The sequence below is a fragment of the Chelonia mydas genome, chromosome 3 (genome assembly GCF_015237465.2).
Source record: "Chelonia mydas isolate rCheMyd1 chromosome 3, rCheMyd1.pri.v2, whole genome shotgun sequence".
In the NCBI taxonomy this organism is placed as follows: Eukaryota; Metazoa; Chordata; order Testudines; family Cheloniidae; genus Chelonia; species Chelonia mydas.
The window spans coordinates 88,152,198-88,171,208 of record NC_057851.1 but is presented as its reverse complement, the minus strand read 5'-3'; the positions used below and the strand labels follow the sequence as shown (position 1 = coordinate 88,171,208).

Sequence of the window (19,011 nt, the reverse complement as noted above, 5' to 3'; positions counted from 1 at the left end):
TGGGAAAACACTTTGAGCCTAATACTCAAACTCCGACTGAAGTGAATGAAGTCAATCCAGTGGTGTGTCTTGTACCACCTTTACTATTCCTTCTTACAGCTCCTTTTCTATGATCTGCTCAGGATTCTGAGAAGCTACTGTTAAAGGGAAGTAAATAACAGATTCACAAAAGCACCTTATACATATGTCATGATATGAAAGAACGGACATCACACCTTTTCCCAGTCATATTTCCACCTGGTCAAAAAGTCTTTGGGCCTCTGTATTGTGTTGTAGGGTCAGAAACTTTCAAGCTTCACTCCAGTTTGGTATCTTTCTTCTCCTATGGGAGATTTTTCTTCCACAGTCTTTACTTGATGTTAAAAAAAATAGCCTGTTTAAAACCCACGTTGCCTTCTTCTAACTGAGTTAAGTACAAGTGCTGAACCAAAGTACAGAACATACAGATAAAAACATTAGTTGTTCTCTCAAAGGCAGTATGTAGAAAAGTCTTTTAAGAGCATTTGAATCAGTGCCACTGCATAATTTTGGGTCTTGTATGTATTAGAAAGCAGCTTGCTACTTATGCACCATCCCAACATTTAAGATTACCTATAATGCTCTTGTAACTGTCCTTTGACTTGAACACAGGAGTAAGGCTAGGGGTGGGAGATAGGACATTCTTATGGTTTGATGGTAGGTCCAGGATTTAGCTTCCCTCATAGATCTGCCCAAACCCAAGTTTGTTGCCTTTCAAGGCTGCAAAGCTTATCAGTATTGTATCACTCAGAACTTTACTGAAGGGAGGTGATTTGAGTGTATTCAGGAGTTCTTTTTGAGTTAGACATCTGCCAATTTTAGTATTTGCACTTTAAATGATTTGGATAATGGCATAGAGAGTACACTTGTAAAGTTTGCATATGGTACCATACTGGGAGGGATTGCAAGCACTTTGGAGGACAGGATGAGAATTCAAAATGATCTGGACAAACTGGAGAAATGGTCTGAAATAAAGAGGATGAAATTCAATAAGGCCAAATGTGAAGTATTCACTTAGGAAAGAATAATCAATTGCACAAATACAAAATGGAAATGACTTCCTAGGAAGGAGTACTGCAGAAAAGGATCTGGGGGTTATAGTGGATCACAAACAAAGTATGAGTCACCAATATAATACTCTTGGAAAAAAACCGAACATCATTCTGGGATATATTAACAAGAGTGTTGTAAGCAAGACATGAGAAGTAATTCTTCCAGTGGAGACAGTCCAAAGGAGAGCAACAAAAAATGATTAAAGGTCTACAAAATATGACCTATGAGGAAAGACTTAAAAAAATGGGTTTGTTTAGTCTGGAGAAGAGAAGACTGAGGGAGGACATAACAGTCTTCCAGCGCATAAAAGGCGCTTATAAAGAGGAGAGTGATTAAATTGTTCTCCTTAACCATTGAGGACGGACAACAGGTAATGGGCTTAAATTGCAACATGGAAGATTTTAGGTTAGACATGAGGAAAAACTTCCTAACTGTAAGGGTACTTAAGCACTGGAACAAAACTACCTAAGGAGATTGTGGAACCTCCCTCTCTGGAGGTTTTAGAGAACAGGTTAGACAAAGACCTGCCAGGGAGGGTCTAGATAATACTTAGACCTGCCTCAGTGCAATGGACTGGAGTAGGTGACCTAATGAAGTCCCTTTCAGTCCTACATTTCTGTGATTCTATCTGTTGTTTGTTAGCCAATGTACACTTGCCCAGAAGCCTCTACCTAGAATGAATGCTTAGAAACTATTTTGTGATACATGCATTACAGACACCTAGAGAGATAGATCAATGTGTTTTTGCTGAAGTCCAATCTATAACCATTAGATTCCCCATAATGGGTTAAAATAAGAAAATAAAAGATAATTTGTGTTAATCAGCTTACCATTTAAAAACAAACAAACAATTCACTGGATCAGCAAGAAGTTACATAAGGACAGGGTTTGTTGCTTGCTTGAATGTCTCCAATGAATACATACTGTAGCGTTCGATCTGACCCTTTGTTTAGGCTACTACGCGTTTATACTGTGCTCATCACAGGGTATAGCGTCTGAATCCGTCACTTCCATTGTCTGGATTGTAGTGGTCTACTGTTGTGAGAATGGGTACAATAAAGCATGTACACTGGTTTTAGCAAAATATTTTTTCTCAGCCACAATCTATGCATCCTTATTTATTGACATGTATTTCCGTTGGAGGTCAGGTTAAATTTTTTTCCAGAGGTACATTTAAAGAAGGGCCAACTGAGACACAGTTACTCTAACATCTCCTGCAAACCAATAACAATGGAATGAATATGCCAACCAGTTGGTGAAGAATTCTGACAGGGGTTTGGGGGCAGGCAGAAGCTGTGTTCTGGGGACGTAGCTGTTTCCCTTTTTTTGATTTATTTCAGGGAGAGCTAATTCATTATTTGCATTTTTTTTCTGCTGGATGGTCATAATTTGTGATTGTTAGGGTACTTAGCGATTTTTGTGAGGGCCTCTTTAGTGTTCTTAAAATAAATACAAATTAGTTGCAATTCTTATTGCTCTTCATCTTTTTTTCTTCTGCTATTTGAAGCAGAAAAGTAGATGGTAATCATGTATTATTATCATAAACTCTTCTAAGTGTTTAGGGGTTGGATTCAAGTGTATTGTGAATATTGTAGCTTTCTTTCATTTGGCAGCTGAAATGTCTTTCTAGTGCAAGCTTGTGAATGAACCCAACGTAGGTTCTTGTCATCATAACACAGATCCTTTTTCTGTACATTTATTGTTATTTATACATGATATTAGGTAGTAGGGAGGAGATGTAGGCTCCTCTGCTTTGTGCTGGGCAGTAGCTAGTCATGGTGGACTTTTTGGAGGGGTTACAGGTCTGCCTGTATTAGCTGTAGGTGGAAGGGGGCTCAAGGAGTGACAAAGGCAATGTCTGATACATTGGTGCACCCTCACACTGCAAATGAGTCATTAGCCTCTCCCACTATCATCCCAAATTTTTACTGCTACTCTCTCTATGCACCTGGCAAGGTTCTTCTGGTAACTAGTTTGGGAAGTTACAGGAGGGAATCAGTTTTCAGATCCCTCTGTATTCAGATTTCACCCATGCGGCTGTCCTTTTAATTCTCCCTGATCCTGTATTAACTATGTGAGGAATATAGATGGGATCTTTGGGGCAGAAGGCAGTGGAAATGCTTGGGGAGTGGGAGGAAGGATTGGGAATATACAGTCCTGGATTCTCCCAGTTCTCTTTGTCCTCTAAGGTAAATTAAATTGAATAATTTTGAGGTCTTGTAAAAAACAAAAAGACAACCGCTCCATGAAACGCAGCTGGGATTTTAAGGCTCCCAGGCTGCAGATATGAAATCCAGCAGTGGACATGGGGGAAGGCACAGAGAGGAGATAAGGGGTAGCTGAGTGGCTACAGCGGGTATCCTAGGCGGGGAAAGCTAGAGGGGCAGATATGTATTGGCGGGGGCGGGGTACCAGCTGGGAGGGGCGGACACAGCCCCAGCCCCCCAGTCGATGGGCGCAGGACTCCCCGCGGCCGCTGGGCTGCTCCGCCGGCGCCCCCTCCCCCTGGGCCGGGCTCGGCGAGCGGCTCCGCGCCCGAGACGCGGCAGCATCTGCTGGGCTCCCGCCCCTGGCCCCGCCCCGCTGCCGGCCGCGCAGGAGGAGGCGGCGGCGGCGGCGGCCCCGGCATAAAGCAAGTTTTGTCCCCGCTGCTCCAGCCGCTGCTGCGCCCCGCGAGGAGGCGGCGCGAGCCCGAGCCCCGCCCGCGCCATGGCCGCGGCTGCCCCCGGGCCGGAGCGGGGAGACAGCGCGGCCACAGCAGCCCGGTAACCGCCCGGCCGCAGCGCCTGGCGCCTTCGCCCCGCCTGCCCGGCCGCGTCCGCCCGCGGCTGGCCGGGCCCCGCGGCGCAAGGCGGGGAAGCTCGCGGTGCTGCTGGGCTCGGGGCCCGGCACCATGTGGGGCAGCGGGATTCTCCCTGAGCTCGGGGACGGCGGCGGCTTGCGCAGCTACAAAGCCGGTAAGGAGCCCGCCCGCCGCGCATCCATCCCTGCCTCCCTCCGGCCGGGACCCTGCCTCCCCCTGCCCCGCTCCCTTCCTGGGCGGCCCCTGTCCAGCGGGAACGCCGCGCTGCCTGGGGACACCTGGGCACCGCGCTGGGTTTGCAGAGAGCGACCCATTTCCAGACCCCGCTTCTCTCCCCGCTCCCGGCTTTAAACAGATGGCCGGGAGATTGGTCTCCATGCCCCAAGTCTGGCTTTGGGGCAGACCCGGCCCCACAACCAATCGGTTCTGTGTAGTGCTTCAAAAACAGTCGCAAAAGGATGGGGGTGGAGGGGAGAATAATAGTTTTGGGGAGGTGGCAGAAGGTCAGGGCAACTCATTTGTGGTGGTGCGTTTGCAGACAGGCTGCTCTGTGTAGAGGGGCATTTAAGGGAGCCATTTGAGCTGAGGAAATGCAATTAGCTCGGGCCTATATTTAGGGTTGATCATAATTACTTTTAAATCTGCGACTGAAAAAAAAACCCTCCCCCACCAGACACCTCACTTGTTTCTCTGCAAAGGGAGAGAGACAAGTTTGGGGTTGGAGGAAGAGTCCTCATTGCACGTCTGTGCTTCTTTTGCACATGGCAAGAAGAGATCTAGTTAATGAATCTTTAGTCACTGGGTATAATTGACGCAGCACTGGTACAGTGACTGGAAACATAGTGATAGCTCTGGGTCAATTGTTGTTTTTTCGGTAGTGTAACTTTTCAGGATATATGGTATCTTGGCCAAATTCATCACTGGTGTAATTCAATTGAAAATGTTTCTAGAATGTGAAAGGATAAAAGGATGAGAATAAGGGAAGGCCAGTTTTCTTGAAATCAATGGATTTCCACCAGAGAAGAAGCTGGCTCATTGTGTTTAGATGTGTTGTGTATATCTCTATTTGTAATTAAACAATGCACTATGTGATCCCCTTGATTCTTCTTGCGCTGATTGCTGAAATGACATTGTGTTATATCCAGTAAAGTACCCATCTTTTATTATTAATGTGGAACAGTTTGGTCACAGTGCTGGGAACTCACTGTATGTGGCTGTAGGCACTTGAAAATACTATCATTCTTTTGCAACATTAGTAGTTATTTTATATCTCCAATTAGCTGGATTTAGAGATAAAAATATAAACTGCCCACAGTTGCAGGAGAACTAACTGTTATAGATTATACAGATGTAGTTTTCAAATACCCCTTTTTTGTATCATTTGCTATTTAGTTAGCTGGAACATAGAGGTGGTGACAACCTGATTTTTATCTAAATAATCTGCTTTTCCTTAATTCATCCTAGAGGATGGAGGACCTAAATGATAGACGTCATTGCCCGTATGCGTGGTTCTTGTTTCAGATTTGGACTACGACCAATGTTTTAGTCAGGTTTTTTTAACATTGTTTTGGACCTTTAATTTTAGTGTAACTTTTATAACTGTTTCTGGCCTGCATTTGAACTCTGAGTTTCTACAATTGGCAAGACTTTTTCAGATTGATATTTAGAATTGAATTTTTAGAGACGATTTTGTAATGTATCGATCTCATGAATAGGACAACTCATGGGAGCAAGAGCTTTCAGGATTGGGCCCTCTGTGGCAAATAAAATAAATGGACTGACTGCAGAGCGCTTTAGACAGTTTTCTAGAAGGGGGAGCAATATCATGCAGTTCTTTTTCAAGCAAAGCTCTCATGATTTTGCTCCCTAGTCTAGACTAATACATCATTGTCAAAGTGTAGGGCTAAATTCTGCTTTCTACTACTCTGGTGTAAACTGGAAGTAATGTCATTGAAATCAGCCTACTGTGTTAGTTTTGAAACTGAGATGCATAGTTTTAATTTTGGAGTTGCAACATGGTTGCAAAACATCTGTCTCTTTCATTAAATGGTATATAAATAGTTGGCATAGTTAAATGGCAATATTGTTTGCTTTTGAGCTGACATGTTTTTGCTTGAAAATATAAGATATTTCTAGCAACTGCCTGAACCTCCACAAATAGTCCAATGTGTGCTCACGGTAATCTGAAAGAAGATGCTGTTGTTTCTATACTGGTAGCAAGAATTATTAATCTTTTAAAAGTATGTATAACATAATTTGCTAAGGCTTAGTTATTCTTTTGTCTAGTTATCTATTCTTTTGATAGGAAAAGTTGTCATATCCTACATAAAATCAAAGGAGAAAACTGCCTGGGGCCTAAATTTTTGGAAGGTCTAAGTGCCTGTGGATTCCTTTGGAACTGCAGGAACTTGGCAGCTTTGAGAAAGTGGCCATAATTATTTGAAATCTGGTGGTACAAACAACAGTACTTGGGCAGTGTATAATATCAGTTGTTACGATCACTAAACTTAGAGCCAGATACAAAACCTTTTCATGTTAATGGGAGTCTTTCCATTCACTTCAGTGGGCTTTGGATCAGGCCCTTACTGGCTATGTGAACACTGCAGTCTAATCCCAGGATTCAAACTCAGGCTCAAACTTCACCCCCCTTCTGTCTATACACAAATCGTACTAAGCCAGGGCTCAGGAGTGACTGGGAGTGAAGGGTCTGAGCCTAAGTGAAGCTGGGACCCAGGGTTCAAACTCTATAGCTTTGCAATAGAGACTTGTGCTTTGGGAGTCTGCCAAAAGTATTCCACTATCTCACAGGCTGGATTTCATTGTCCTTTTCCCCGGGGACATCCCTTCTACATTAAATTGGTATATTTGGAGGGCTAGCCAACTGTTCTTTTTTAGTCCTGAAAAGGGCGGTTTGAGGAAGTATAATCATTGCTATGTTCACTGGAAGGGAGGTGGGTATATTCTGCAGCTGAATATTGTACGCCAGTGTGGTCTCTCAGCAGTCACACTAAACTCCTTGATACTCAAGGATCACTAATAGGATGCGCATAGTGTCAGTGATGCTCAAATCTGCTCCAGTTGACTGGCTCCCGGTCCTATCGCCCATCCAGCCTACACAGATTAGAAGAGCTTCTCAGACATCTCGCTTTCTGAACCATGTTAATGCAAACGCGAGGATCCCGCTGCACGATGACCTGCAGAACCTGCCAAAGACAAGATTAAAATCCCGCAACCCTCTATGGAACCGTATCAAGACCCTTACACCCAACTTCAATGCTGAGGCTCAATGGAGAGTCACTTGGAACATTTCAACTGCTCAAAACAAACCGCTCATTGATCCTGTTGAGGAACCACCGGATCTCGATTTATGTCAGAAAGACTGGTGCAGATTGAATTGCATAAGGACATCTCATGGGAGATGTGGACAAATCCTCTTTAAATGGAAATGAGGCAAACACCTGTATGCAACTGTGGTCACCAGGCACAAATGATGGAGCACATCATATCTGAGTGTCCCCTTCGTTCTTTTGCTGGGGGCCTGACGGACATTCACCAGTTCACTGCTGTGGCAATGTGCTGGCTATCAAACTCAGATGTAAATTTGTAGTTGTTGCTACCTACCCAAGCCATACAAAAAAGGAATTTCCTTGTCCTCTGAACAATCAAGTTTTCCCACGCTGCGCCACAAACCAAGGGCTGGAGCAGCCTCGTTTTGGGAGGGTGCTAGGAAATCTGGGATATGGGTGGTTGGACTCGGGGCTGCATAATGCAGTGTAGACCCTGGGTCCCCTGGTTCGGGACCCAGAATTCAACAATTCCTAACCTGGGGTTACAAATGAGTGTAAAATGTTCAAGCCCTAGGTTAGCAAACCCAGGGTCTGCTAACTTGAGTTCTACTCATCCTGATCTTACGTTGCGTTGTAAACATACCCACTGTGTCTGCACTGGGAAGTCATTTGGTTTAGGCTAAACTTAAACTGTATGTTCTTTTTCTGCGTTTGAATCAACCGTCACGTGTCCCTTAGTCCATGAATGGATGAAGGGTTTACTCATGTTTGTTCAGCAAATCTCAGTTCTGATAATCTTTATCTCAGCAGTGTCTGCAATATTCTATAAATTACTTCCCTGTCTGATTTCCATCCTCCTTTTCCACCCCCTCCCCCTCAGTAGTGTTGTTCTTTTGGAATAAAATGAGTTGAATAAAAAGGGACTTTGCATTTCATATACTATAAGAGGCAAATGTGTAGTTTGGCACAACACAGAATTACAGAAGCATGGTTAGTTAGAAAGTGAACAGAAGATAAAGGTCAAGTGTAACCTTTGAGTTCTGATCTCTGAAAAAATATTTCCATCACAGACTGAAGAAACTGCTGCAGTTAAGTGTGTCCATAAATAGTATTGAGTAGCAAATGAAAGGAGTGTAGTTAGAGGTGCACAGCCATTCTGATTCGAAATTGATAATGAATGCCAACGCACTTTGCTGTTAGCAGATCTGATATTGTTTGTATTGATACAAGGAATAAAACTGAGACTATTGAAACGGTATGGTGTCGTAAGATAATGGTCTCTTACTGGCAAACAAAAGTTAAAGCATTATTTTCAAAGTTGGAGATTTTTGTCTTATGACAGTGTGCCCCCCTCATCCCCCCAGTTATATATCTCTCTTGGACCAAGTGATTGGTATAGATTTTTATATCTTTTTGTCTGTTGCACATTGGTGCAGTAGAGTTTTGAAGACTGCAACATTATTGATCAGCTGTTATTACATTTTGATTGGTTGACACACACAATAGATCTTCTCATTAAATCAGTCAGAATAGTTTATCCATGAAAACATAATATTTTGTTAGAAGTATATTCTATATACGTGGAAAAATTCTTCTTTAGTAAAGTACGTTGATGGGTAATACCATCCCCTTTTTTCATGAAAAATCTCATGGTCTACTTAAAAACTTAGATACAGAGTGTGGAACCCTATCACTTTTTATATAACTGGATCATGAGATTTTTTTTCTGTGAAAGATATAAATTCATTTTAACTTTCTTAAAACACAATGGGACAGATCAGTTCCTGGAATGTACACCACGGAGTAATTTGGCCCTTGTATTAAATGTTCAGGTATAACCTAGATAAGTTATTCTGTTTCCTTTCATATTTATTTTCTGGAACCAGTAAAGTAATTGTCTTTATAGGTAAACTGCAGTGATACACAACATAAATACCCAGAATGCTTCGGAAAATTTCGAAAGTCTAGCTGTCTTTGAAGTCTTCACTCACATCCTGTTTTGTTTCCAAATTGTTTTCATTCTGCAGTTTAAGGGAATTTTGCATTCTGAAATGAAGGTAGACATTAGCTTGTGCACAAATTTATGTTCCCCTTTATATCCAAGGATTAAATGATAAACATTTACACCATGGCAAATAGAGCTGCCAAGCTAAAATCAGTCTAAGGTCTGTTAACACTTGTCTATTGTTTGAAAATCGAATAATAATTTTTTTTAGAATTTAAGTTGGTCACTTTCAGACCTCTTTGCAAAAATTATTACTCATAAAGACCTTGTAAGTTAGATAAGTAATTTCTCTTGCATCTCAGTTTACCCCTCTGTAAAATAAAGAGTTTTTAGTAACTTGCTGAAGACCACACAGGGAGTTTTGAAAACTGACTCCCAGCCCCAAGCTCAAGCCTCTAGACTGTAGTTTGAATTGGGTAGGCAATTGATGACACACTTCAGGCTGTGAAAATGTTCATCTGCATCAACAGTATCCACCAGACAAACAATCATTCCCTTAGACTGTGTGTGTTCAGTATGATATAAATGGCTGCAGGGACTTAGACAACTGCTTAATGATTTATTTGTAGTGTGTTTATTACCTTAAATAAATGGGACCATCTGTGTTCATACTGTAGTTAGCAACCAAAACTGGATTGTTGTGGCCATGGGGCTCTGTATGTGAGGAAGGTGTATAAGGTTTGGCTACGTTCTCAACAAACTTGAAATAAGGAAGCTCCTAAGGGTGTGATTAACATCGTAAAGAAACAACTTCCTGAGTCTTGTGACTTGTAATACATTAGGAATGTGATTAGTTCATATCCACAGACCCCTGAGCTGCCTTGTTTCTCTTACTTAAACCATAGACATAAGCTAGTATGTGTAAGAGTTAGACAGCCTACTTAGTGATGTCATAATTAAAATTGTGATAAGGTTGCAACTCATTGTGAGCTTTGCTGGTGTTATAACTTTCTGAACACAACTGCCTAGTGGCACTAATGAAACTTTGGTGCTTAGTTTGTACCAAAGAGAGAGAAGTACTTGGGAAAACTTAACTTAGTTCTTTTTGGGGGTGGGGAGGCTGGGGTGGGGGAAAAGATCCAGTCATTTCATTTCTGTAACAAGTTTTGCTCATCAGTAATTCAAGTTCAGCTGCTGAGGATGAGATGGTCCTCTAAGCCTGCAAGGAGGCAGGCTTATCTTTGCATGCTGGGCAATAAATGGTGAGTTAATGTCACCCTATAGAGTGGGCATCATATACATATTTATTCCAGACAAATAAAATCGTCATATTACGGAATGAATGATTATCGGTGTTTACAAACTCAGTATGACAATTATGGGAATGGACATTGAGGCGATCTCTTTACTCTCCCTCAGTAATGATGAGGTAAACTGAGATTCCTTGTTGGAATGGTAGTTACTGATAACTCCTTACATCTCTCCACAAAGCTATAGCTTTTCAAAACATTAATTTTAAAGCTGTGTATATTCAAGTGAATTTGTACTACAAAACAGCAATGTCTTAAGAGGTTGAGTGCAAAGAATTAGTGGTTCTACAAAATGCAAAAGTATAAGAGCAGTAATACTCTCTTACTCAGTGGCATTTAAGGAAGGCTGAAATCTTTTCAATTGTATACTCTCACTAAAAACTCCTGATCTGACAGTGGACTACTTTAGATAGGATTACCAAAAAAAAAAAAGTGACTCTTTAAGATACTCTGCTCAGAAGCATTGAATTAAGTAATAATAAAGTGAAGTCATCTCACAATACAAATCAGAACTATATATTAATGGTTTGCCCTGGGCAGCTATGTCTAGAGTAAGAAAAGTCTGTCTGTCTATCTGTTTAAACAGGTGTTTATTAACTCATGTTAACTACTAACATGTTAAAATCATGGAATAGACTAATCAGGCAAACTGTAGTTTTAACAAATGTTAGCTAGTGAAAGCAAATCTTAACTGGCATCTTAAGATTTACCTCAGCCAGCTAGTACATGTTAAAACTGCACTTACCTGGTCTATATTAGGATATTAAAATTTAACATGAGTGAGCTAGTGTGTTAAAAGTCCACTTTTTTTTTAATAGTATGGATAAAGCTTATGTGTCTGCCAAACATAGTGATAACCTGTCTTGAAAGCACAAATGAAAAAGATTTGTAAATCTAATGGTTCTGGAAGGACTTGAAGTTGTAGGAACAAATGGTTGTGCTGCCATTGTTGGAAGCAGATTATGTATGTTGTGGATAGGTTATTATAGGAAGAGGAATAATTCTACACTTGTCTCCAGTATCAACTGTTCTGCCTTCCACATTCTTTAGAAGCCTGTCTCTGCATTGCAACCTGCCTGAGGCTTAACAGTGGAGGAGTTAAAACCACTTGTTAATTCTTATGGTGGCCCACTTTGTACAGCTGTAGTTAAGAAGAATTTTTTTGCACTCTGCCCTTTGTTGTAAAGTGTTTGGTGACACACAACTGTGCTGTGAACTGAAAGTTTACACTAAAAACTCTTACACATGCCACGGCGAGGGAGAGGGGGAGAGACTCCCCTTCTTCCCAGCCCCAGCTCCAGGCTTGGAAAGAGGGCCATCTCTCCCCAGCAGCCGCAGCCCTGGAGCTGGGGAAAGTCTCCTCTTTCTCTGGCTGCCGCTGTCCCTTCCCACCTACCCCCTATTCTCCCCAAGGCCACCACCTCACCTTACATGTGTGTCTTCTCCAGGGTCCAGCCACCTAATTAGTGGAGCCACGCCTGCACAGCTCCGCTAATTAGGTGGGTGGTCCTTCATTCTCTCGTGTGCAGCCACCCAGGCGCATGCCTTAGAGGGAACTATCTGTGGACCACAGTTTGAGAACCTCTGATATAAGTTATTAGAAAATATGCAGAACCTAATCTTGAGGGGTGTAGAGGCTCCTTACTTCTCTGTAGGGGAGATTTTTGCTAATCTGGTGGTCTGGCTAATTTAAGGATGGTCAAGACTGGCCAGGAGGAGCTGCAAAGCATTTGCTCAGCCACTCAATCACTGGAACCTATAAAGGCTCAGAAGTAGGGGGTTGAAGAATTCATGCAAATTTACTTAGAGCTGTGACCAGCCTTGTATGGGTCCTGGCCGTTTGCTCTTCTACACCCGACAATTAATTACCCCGCAGAGCTGCCTGTGAAAGGTTAGGCTGAAGGATCTAAGGATTTGGGGTCCAAGGTAACATTCTCCAAAATAGCTGATTGTCTGTCAGCTGGCTCTGCTGCCAGAATATTCAGCATCCTACTGATTTTCCAGCATTTGTCAATTGAGTAGCCCCCAGAGGCATGACCTGGGAGGTGCTGCTTCTTCCTGATGTCATTCCCCTGTGATCTCTGCTGCCATGTGGCAAGCATGTGGACAGTGTAGAAAGTGCAATAGTGCATACGCTACCTGTCCTCCCTGGGAAGAATTTCCTTTGTTGAGGTGCACTAGTCCCTCAAGTTTCACCTGGTGCACAAACTCCTGTAGCAAGAAGGAGGATGAATCAAATTTTACAACTACATGAGTCTTTCCAATAGCCTCTTCACACCGATTTGGTTCACCACTACAGTCCATCTGGTGACTTTAGGAAGTAGATCTTCAGCTGCAGACTCCCACATGGAGGTCAAGGAGAATGAGGAGAGAGGAGCAGTAGAAAGAAGGATCATGATGTTAACTCCAGGGAGTAAGCAGCTTTAATGGCACTGGCAGATTGGAATTGGTCCAGAATAGTATTGTATGAATGGGGGTTAAAGTGATAAGGGAAGACAAACCCTTGGCTGAGAAAAGGCAGGCTAAAGACTGAGTGGCACTAATGTCCTGATCAAGGGAAGGATTTTTTTAAGAAGGGGCTGTACAGCAGGTAGTAGAGAGCTGGGAAGTTACCAGAGAAAGAAGAGTGGCTTGTGATGTTAATCACTTTCTCTTCTGCAGCTGTCCGTGTAATCCCAAACCCTTGTGTATCTTTGAAAACTAGCCAGCCATGGAGTGACTGAGCACTTGCTCCCCTCCTGCACATTTAGTGACAGAGGCTGTGAAATTTCCAAATGCAAATTCATTTATAATGCATGGAAGCTTGTGGTAGGCTTATAAATTAGCATTTTGTTCAATACTTAGATTATATCATATAAGAACTGTCAATGTTCCAATAAGCAAAAAGGATTTTTGTTAGAAACATAATTTTCATCTTTTAATTAAAGAGTCTTAATGTGCAGTATCCAAGCAAGAATCATTCCTAAGTCACTCAGAAACCTTGTCTGAGACTTTATCATCAGTTATCCAGTTTTTAGTGTCTGGTTCACCCTTTTTACAATAGGGCATGTCCAGATGGTGTTGGAAGTCGCAACTTTTTCAAATATGTTTCAGGGTAAATTGGGCATCTTTTCAAGATTGTTTTTCTTTAAAAATGGCAGCTCTTCTTGGATGCCTGCTCTGCAACAAAGTTATCCGTAAGTATGGACAATCCTGATCCTTAGGAGACTTGTTTTATAGTTGAGAATTAATACAAAAGAGACTTAACTTTATACAGAATTCTATGACTCATATTAATCAAAGGATGAAAGTGTCTGTGAGTAGAAGCTCAAAGGGATGGTGACCTAGCTACACATCCAACAGGGTGGTAATATTTACCACTTTATTTTTTAAAAAATCTCTCTAGTAAAACTGATATGGAAAATAGGGCTAACATTTGTACTCTTATATTCATGATGTTCTGTAACTTCATGCACCACTTCTTTTGATGTAACTAGAAAAAGGACTTGGTAAGATCATTGTACCAGAAGAATCATAATTAAATCATATAGAAGATTTTACTGTATATAAAGCCATTAAACAGTTGAGAAAGAAGTAGCTGTTGGTAGCCTGGGTGGGGTTAAGGGGAATATTTGCCATCAAAAGTAAGCAAACCCTTTGACGCTGTTATTCAAAGGAAAACTGAATGTTTATCTCAGCTCTGTGGGGGCTTCCAAGATGCTGGCATGCAGTGGATTTGGAGGGGAGCTGCTGAGTCAGAGGTCCTAACTTGACAAAAAGTGCGTGTGTTTAAATCATCTTAGTTGAACACAGTTGGAATACCCAGTTAAAGTGCTGCTAACGTGTTTTGAAGATGTGTTAGCTGGCTGTGTTGTAGCCTCGTTTTCCCCTGTGTCTTAACAGGACTGTTCAGTCCTGTTAAGCTAATGTGATTGAAAAATGCACCTTTTATTGCCTGTCTGGACTTGCCCACAGAGGATACATCAGTTATTGGGGTGGAGTGGGAGTCCTGAAATGATTCTGTTCCTGCTCTGTAGCTTGGGAGCATTTCTTCATGCATGTCCCCTTTCCCCCTTTGAAATTTCCTAGTGGCCAGCTCACTTACTCTGGCTAAGTGCTGGGGAAAGGATTTCATTCCAAATGCACCATAGCAAGTGTAAAGAAAATTGGTGTTTTTGTTAAAATTGTAGGGTGAAATTCTGGCCCCATTCAAGTCAATCTCAAAGCTCCAAGTGACTTGAAAGGGACCAGGATTTTGCCCCTTGCACTCAGGTGTAGAAGTTGAAAAATGTGGAAATTCTTTCATGTTTCAATAGAAATACCTGATATTTGAAGATTACTGACCAATTGTAATACACTTCCTACATCCCATTTTTACATGGCTGTTCTTTACAGTCAAGGTTATTTATAGGCCTTTGTTTATAATGAAGACGACGGGTGTTTTTATTCTGTTTTTCCCCAAGTCCAGAGCACCAGCTTGGCAAGAGTTCTTCTGTGATTCACTCTGTTAGCAAGTGTGAGAACCTTCTATAAAGCTACTGAAGTTTTGTTGACTGACTCGTAGTAGACATGACTACTCACTCCACCCTGTATATAGGGAGGTGGGACTGGCTCTTTAAAGAGGAGGAATTAGGGTGCTAGGACGAAGGAGGTTCTGGAGGGAAACCCTAGGAATGGCCAGGCTGTGAGAGGGCACTTGGGCACAGGTTTATGTTGTGGTGGTGTTTTTGAGTTTCTCAGTAAAGCCAAGCCCTGGGAAAGGGCTAAATTTGTACACTGACTTGGGGGTCTGAGTGGTCTTTTGATGGTGGGGAAGGGGTTCTGCTGTTCACGTACAATATGTCTCATTTAATTGACTTCAGCAATTGGCTGCATACCCAGAGGGCCCAGTGTAGGAAGTGTACACAAATACAGTGTAAAACAAAATCTAAAACATTTTTTATTATTAATGCTATGAAAAGAGAGGTGTCTAGTAAAGCCATTTTTAACTGATAGGCTCTCTGAATTTAAAAGGAAGACTCCCAGTCTGCAGTAATCAGATTGAATTGAGAGCAAAAGTGGAACAGTGGGGTAAAGAGTGCATTGAATATGAAGACAAGGAAGCGAGCCAGCATAGCAGACATGAGGTAATTTATGGAGTCTTTTGTGCCAAATGTAAAATAAGAAACATCTGTAGTCTACATTTCTAAATTTTGCTGTGTGCTAATAGGCTGTATCTGGAAGAAAGAAAGGAACCCATATAAATGTGATCAGCAAGTGAGATAAAATCTCGGCTCTACTAAAGTAAACGGCAAAATTCTCATGGACTTCGGTGCGGCCAGGATTTTACCTGTGATTGATAGGATGAAAGCAAATCTTTATAGTTGTGTGTGGGGTGTATATATTCACAGATTATAAGGCCAGAAGTGACACTATGATCATCTGGTCTGTCATTCTGCATAACGCTGGCTAGAGGACTTCCCTTAATTCCTGTTTGCAGTAAAGCATATCTTTTTTTTTTTTTTTTTTTTTTTTGAAAAACATCCAGTCTGGATTTAAAAAATTTCCATGTAAGGTAAATCCACTGCAACCTTAGTAAGCTGTTTCAGGGGTGGTTAACCCACAGTGAAGAAACTAATGAGTAAATAAAATTTTTAAAAATTGCACCTTATTTCAAGTTTTGTGTGTATAATTTTATATATATGACTTGGTTGTAAGCTAGAATGTGACATCTCACAAATGGAACCTAATGCCTTCGTATAATCTTTATATGTCTGTCTGTCTTTGTTTTGTTTGTCTGTGCTTGTGCCTTTAGATTGATATGATCTCCACCAGAAAGGGCTTGAAAACTTGTCACTGACCTAGTATTGTACAGTGGCTTATGCATTTACAAAGCCATGTAAATGATGACTCTGTCTTGGATGCTATTTTAAGATCAAAGTCAAACCATTGTATTTTGTATTACTCCTCCCCTCTTCTCCCCAGAGGGTTTTTCTCTTCTCTGGAAACACGAATAGCTTAAAATCTTTCATAATTTGTGAAGTTCATAATTAGATGTTCCATGTTATTACAAAGAGAGTTATATATTTGGAAATGGCTTCTGGGGATATGTAAAGAATACTGTACCTGTAGCCATCTGTATGCAATATGGCTTAATTGCATTAAAGGGTTCTAGAGACAACATGAGAGCTAAATTTTAAGTAGATTATTCATATCACCAAATCACAGAAGAAATTACATGAATTTATAGTAATTTTGGGTTATAATATTAAATGTAATTGGTCTAGAATACTGTTCTAGTTGAGTAGTAGTGATTTAAAGCTGCAAGTGTGGGAGTTCAATTAGGTAAGACTTCATGCTTTCACCCTCTACTCTCCTGGATTCCTTACTCTCCTGGGTTTCTCTTCTCCTCTCTACTTTGTCATTCTTCCTTCCCTTCTCACATCTTATCTCTGTTCACTTGCTTGCATTATGTGAGGGTCTTCTATTACATGATCAAAAAACTGGGAAATAGAATATATTAATGTGTGAATGTGTAACTCATCGATTAAAACAAACAAGATACAGGTACGGGCCTTTTGTATACAGAGGGCGATATGTTATCGGTTTACATGGGTAAAATTGCTAGAGTTTCCCTACAAAGTTTTTCCAATTGTAAAAGGGTTTTATAAAGAGTGCTGTCTTACCTCTATCTACAACTCTGTAAGCTCCGTGCTAAAATACATAAAAGATTATCCTCCCTTTTGTCTCAGTAGTCTTCCCCTTCCCACTCCTCTTTCTTGTTTTTCCCTTCCTTCATCTTATTTACTATTTATCCATTTTCTCTCCTTCTTATTTATAGTAACCTTTTAGAGCAGTAGTGCGCAAACTACAGCCTGTGGGCTGGATCTGGCCCGTCAGGATTTTGGATTGGCCCATGGGATAGCCACCGCCGTGGGCCCCGCACCACTCCTGGAAGCGGCTGGCACCACGTCCCTACAGCGCCTGTATGAATGGTGGGGGGTGGGGGCAGAGGCACAGTGTGCTGCTCTTTCAGGCAGGCACTACCCCCCACAGCTCCCATTGGCCGGGAATGGGGAACCGCAGCCAATGGGAGTTTTGGGGGAGTACCTGCAGGCGAGGGCAGCACATGGAGCCCCCCCTCCCCCCCGCCCCGGGGACATGGTGCTGGCTGCTTCTGGGAATGGCACGGCATGGGGCCAGGGCAGGCAAGGAGCCTGCCTTAGCCCCGCTGCGTGCCACTGTCGCTCCGGAGCCGCTCAAGGTAAGCAGCGCCGGGCCAGAGCCTGCACCCGAACCCCCAACCCTTTGCCCTGAGCCCCTTCCTGCACACCTCACACTCCCTCCCACACCTCACACTCCCTCTGCACCCCTGTCCCAGCCATACATTTATGGCCCTGCATGCAATTTCCCCACCCAGATGTGGCCCTCAGGCCAGAAAGTTTGCCCACCCCTGTTTTAGAGTATAAGGCCAGAGGGGACCACCAGATCATCTAGTTTGACCTCCTCTATAGTACAGACCACCAGCACCTGTACACAAAAGCCAACAACCAAAATTAGACCCCAGTATTGTAGCCCACAGGAGACTAGACTATTATGTACCGTTGACAGAGATTAGGAGGGACTGAGATTCACCAGTGCCTGAGGTCCCTGCAATAGCAGGCAAATGATTAAGTGAGAGAGACCCAGATAATCCTGGCAAGTGACTCATACCCACAAGCTGCAGAGGAAGGCAAAACCCCTTAAGGTCAGTGCCAATCTGACCTGGGGGAAATTCCTTCACAGCCCCACATATGACGATCAGTTAAACCCTGAGCATGTGAGCAAGAACCAGCCAGCCAAGCACTGACAGATAAACTGTTCAGTGCCACCTCATAGTCCTGGCCTTTCTCCTCCAGTGTCCCATCTCCAGCCATGGCCATCTTTCAGAGGAAGGAGATTTAAAAAAAAAAATTAGGTCCTAATTGAAGTACTGCAGAAGCCTTGTTAAATAAAATAAATGTGTTGAAATAACAAAAGATAAAAATCTAGTTACCATTGCTGAATGTTTATTGCTTGAAGCCTGTCCTAATGCCTTTTCCAGAGTGCATGAACATAGTGACTTTGCCATGCATTGCTGGTCACCTGACATGCATAAACCACCCCTCCCATGCTTCCTGATAATTTGTCCATCATAAGCAGAGAAAAACCTTCAGAAGCAGACAGACTAGAGCAGCCAAAGTAACACTGTGGCTCAGTAGTGCTTTATTAATGAAGCTAACCACAGAGGTAATCTGAGTAATCCATGTGACTTTTAGTCAATTTCCCTCTTGCCCGATGGTGACTTAATGCAGAAGAATTCTGTTTAGCTCTTCATATATAAATCTATAGCTTGTCGTCTGCTAATGCTGCAAAGATCAATACTGTGTGTGTGCGCACGTGCACACACACACGAGAGAGAGAGAGAGAGAGAATCCTAAAAGGGGGGGAACAAAACCTGTAAAGAAAAATAAGACAGAAAATGCAGTAAAAAGGAAGGACTAAATTGTTCCTTCCACACACAAAGCTTCAGGAAGGGACTTTGCAGAGATTTCATAGACTCTTTCTTTGCAGAGATTTCCCCACATCTCCCTGTTGTGGGCAGTGAGATGAGAAGTC

At 42.3% G+C, this 19,011-nt stretch overlaps 1 protein-coding gene across 4 annotated transcripts in view; it reads left to right on the top strand.

Moving 5' to 3' along the window:
* Positions 1 to 19,011, top strand: part of CEP85L (centrosomal protein 85 like) — a 315,053-nt gene that overhangs the window by 60,139 nt on the left and 235,903 nt on the right. The window contains exon 1 of one of the 4 annotated variants that reach the window (XM_043542848.1): positions 3,662 to 4,028. The exons of 1 other annotated variant lie outside the window; for it this stretch is intronic. In XM_043542848.1, the coding sequence (XP_043398783.1) occupies positions 3,965 to 4,028 (64 nt within the window). In that variant the 5' untranslated portion in view covers positions 3,662 to 3,964. Of the gene's footprint in view, positions 1 to 3,661; positions 4,029 to 19,011 lie in introns of those variants that run through there. 2 more of the 4 variants (XM_043542845.1, XM_037894695.2) reach the window with 2 other exon arrangements.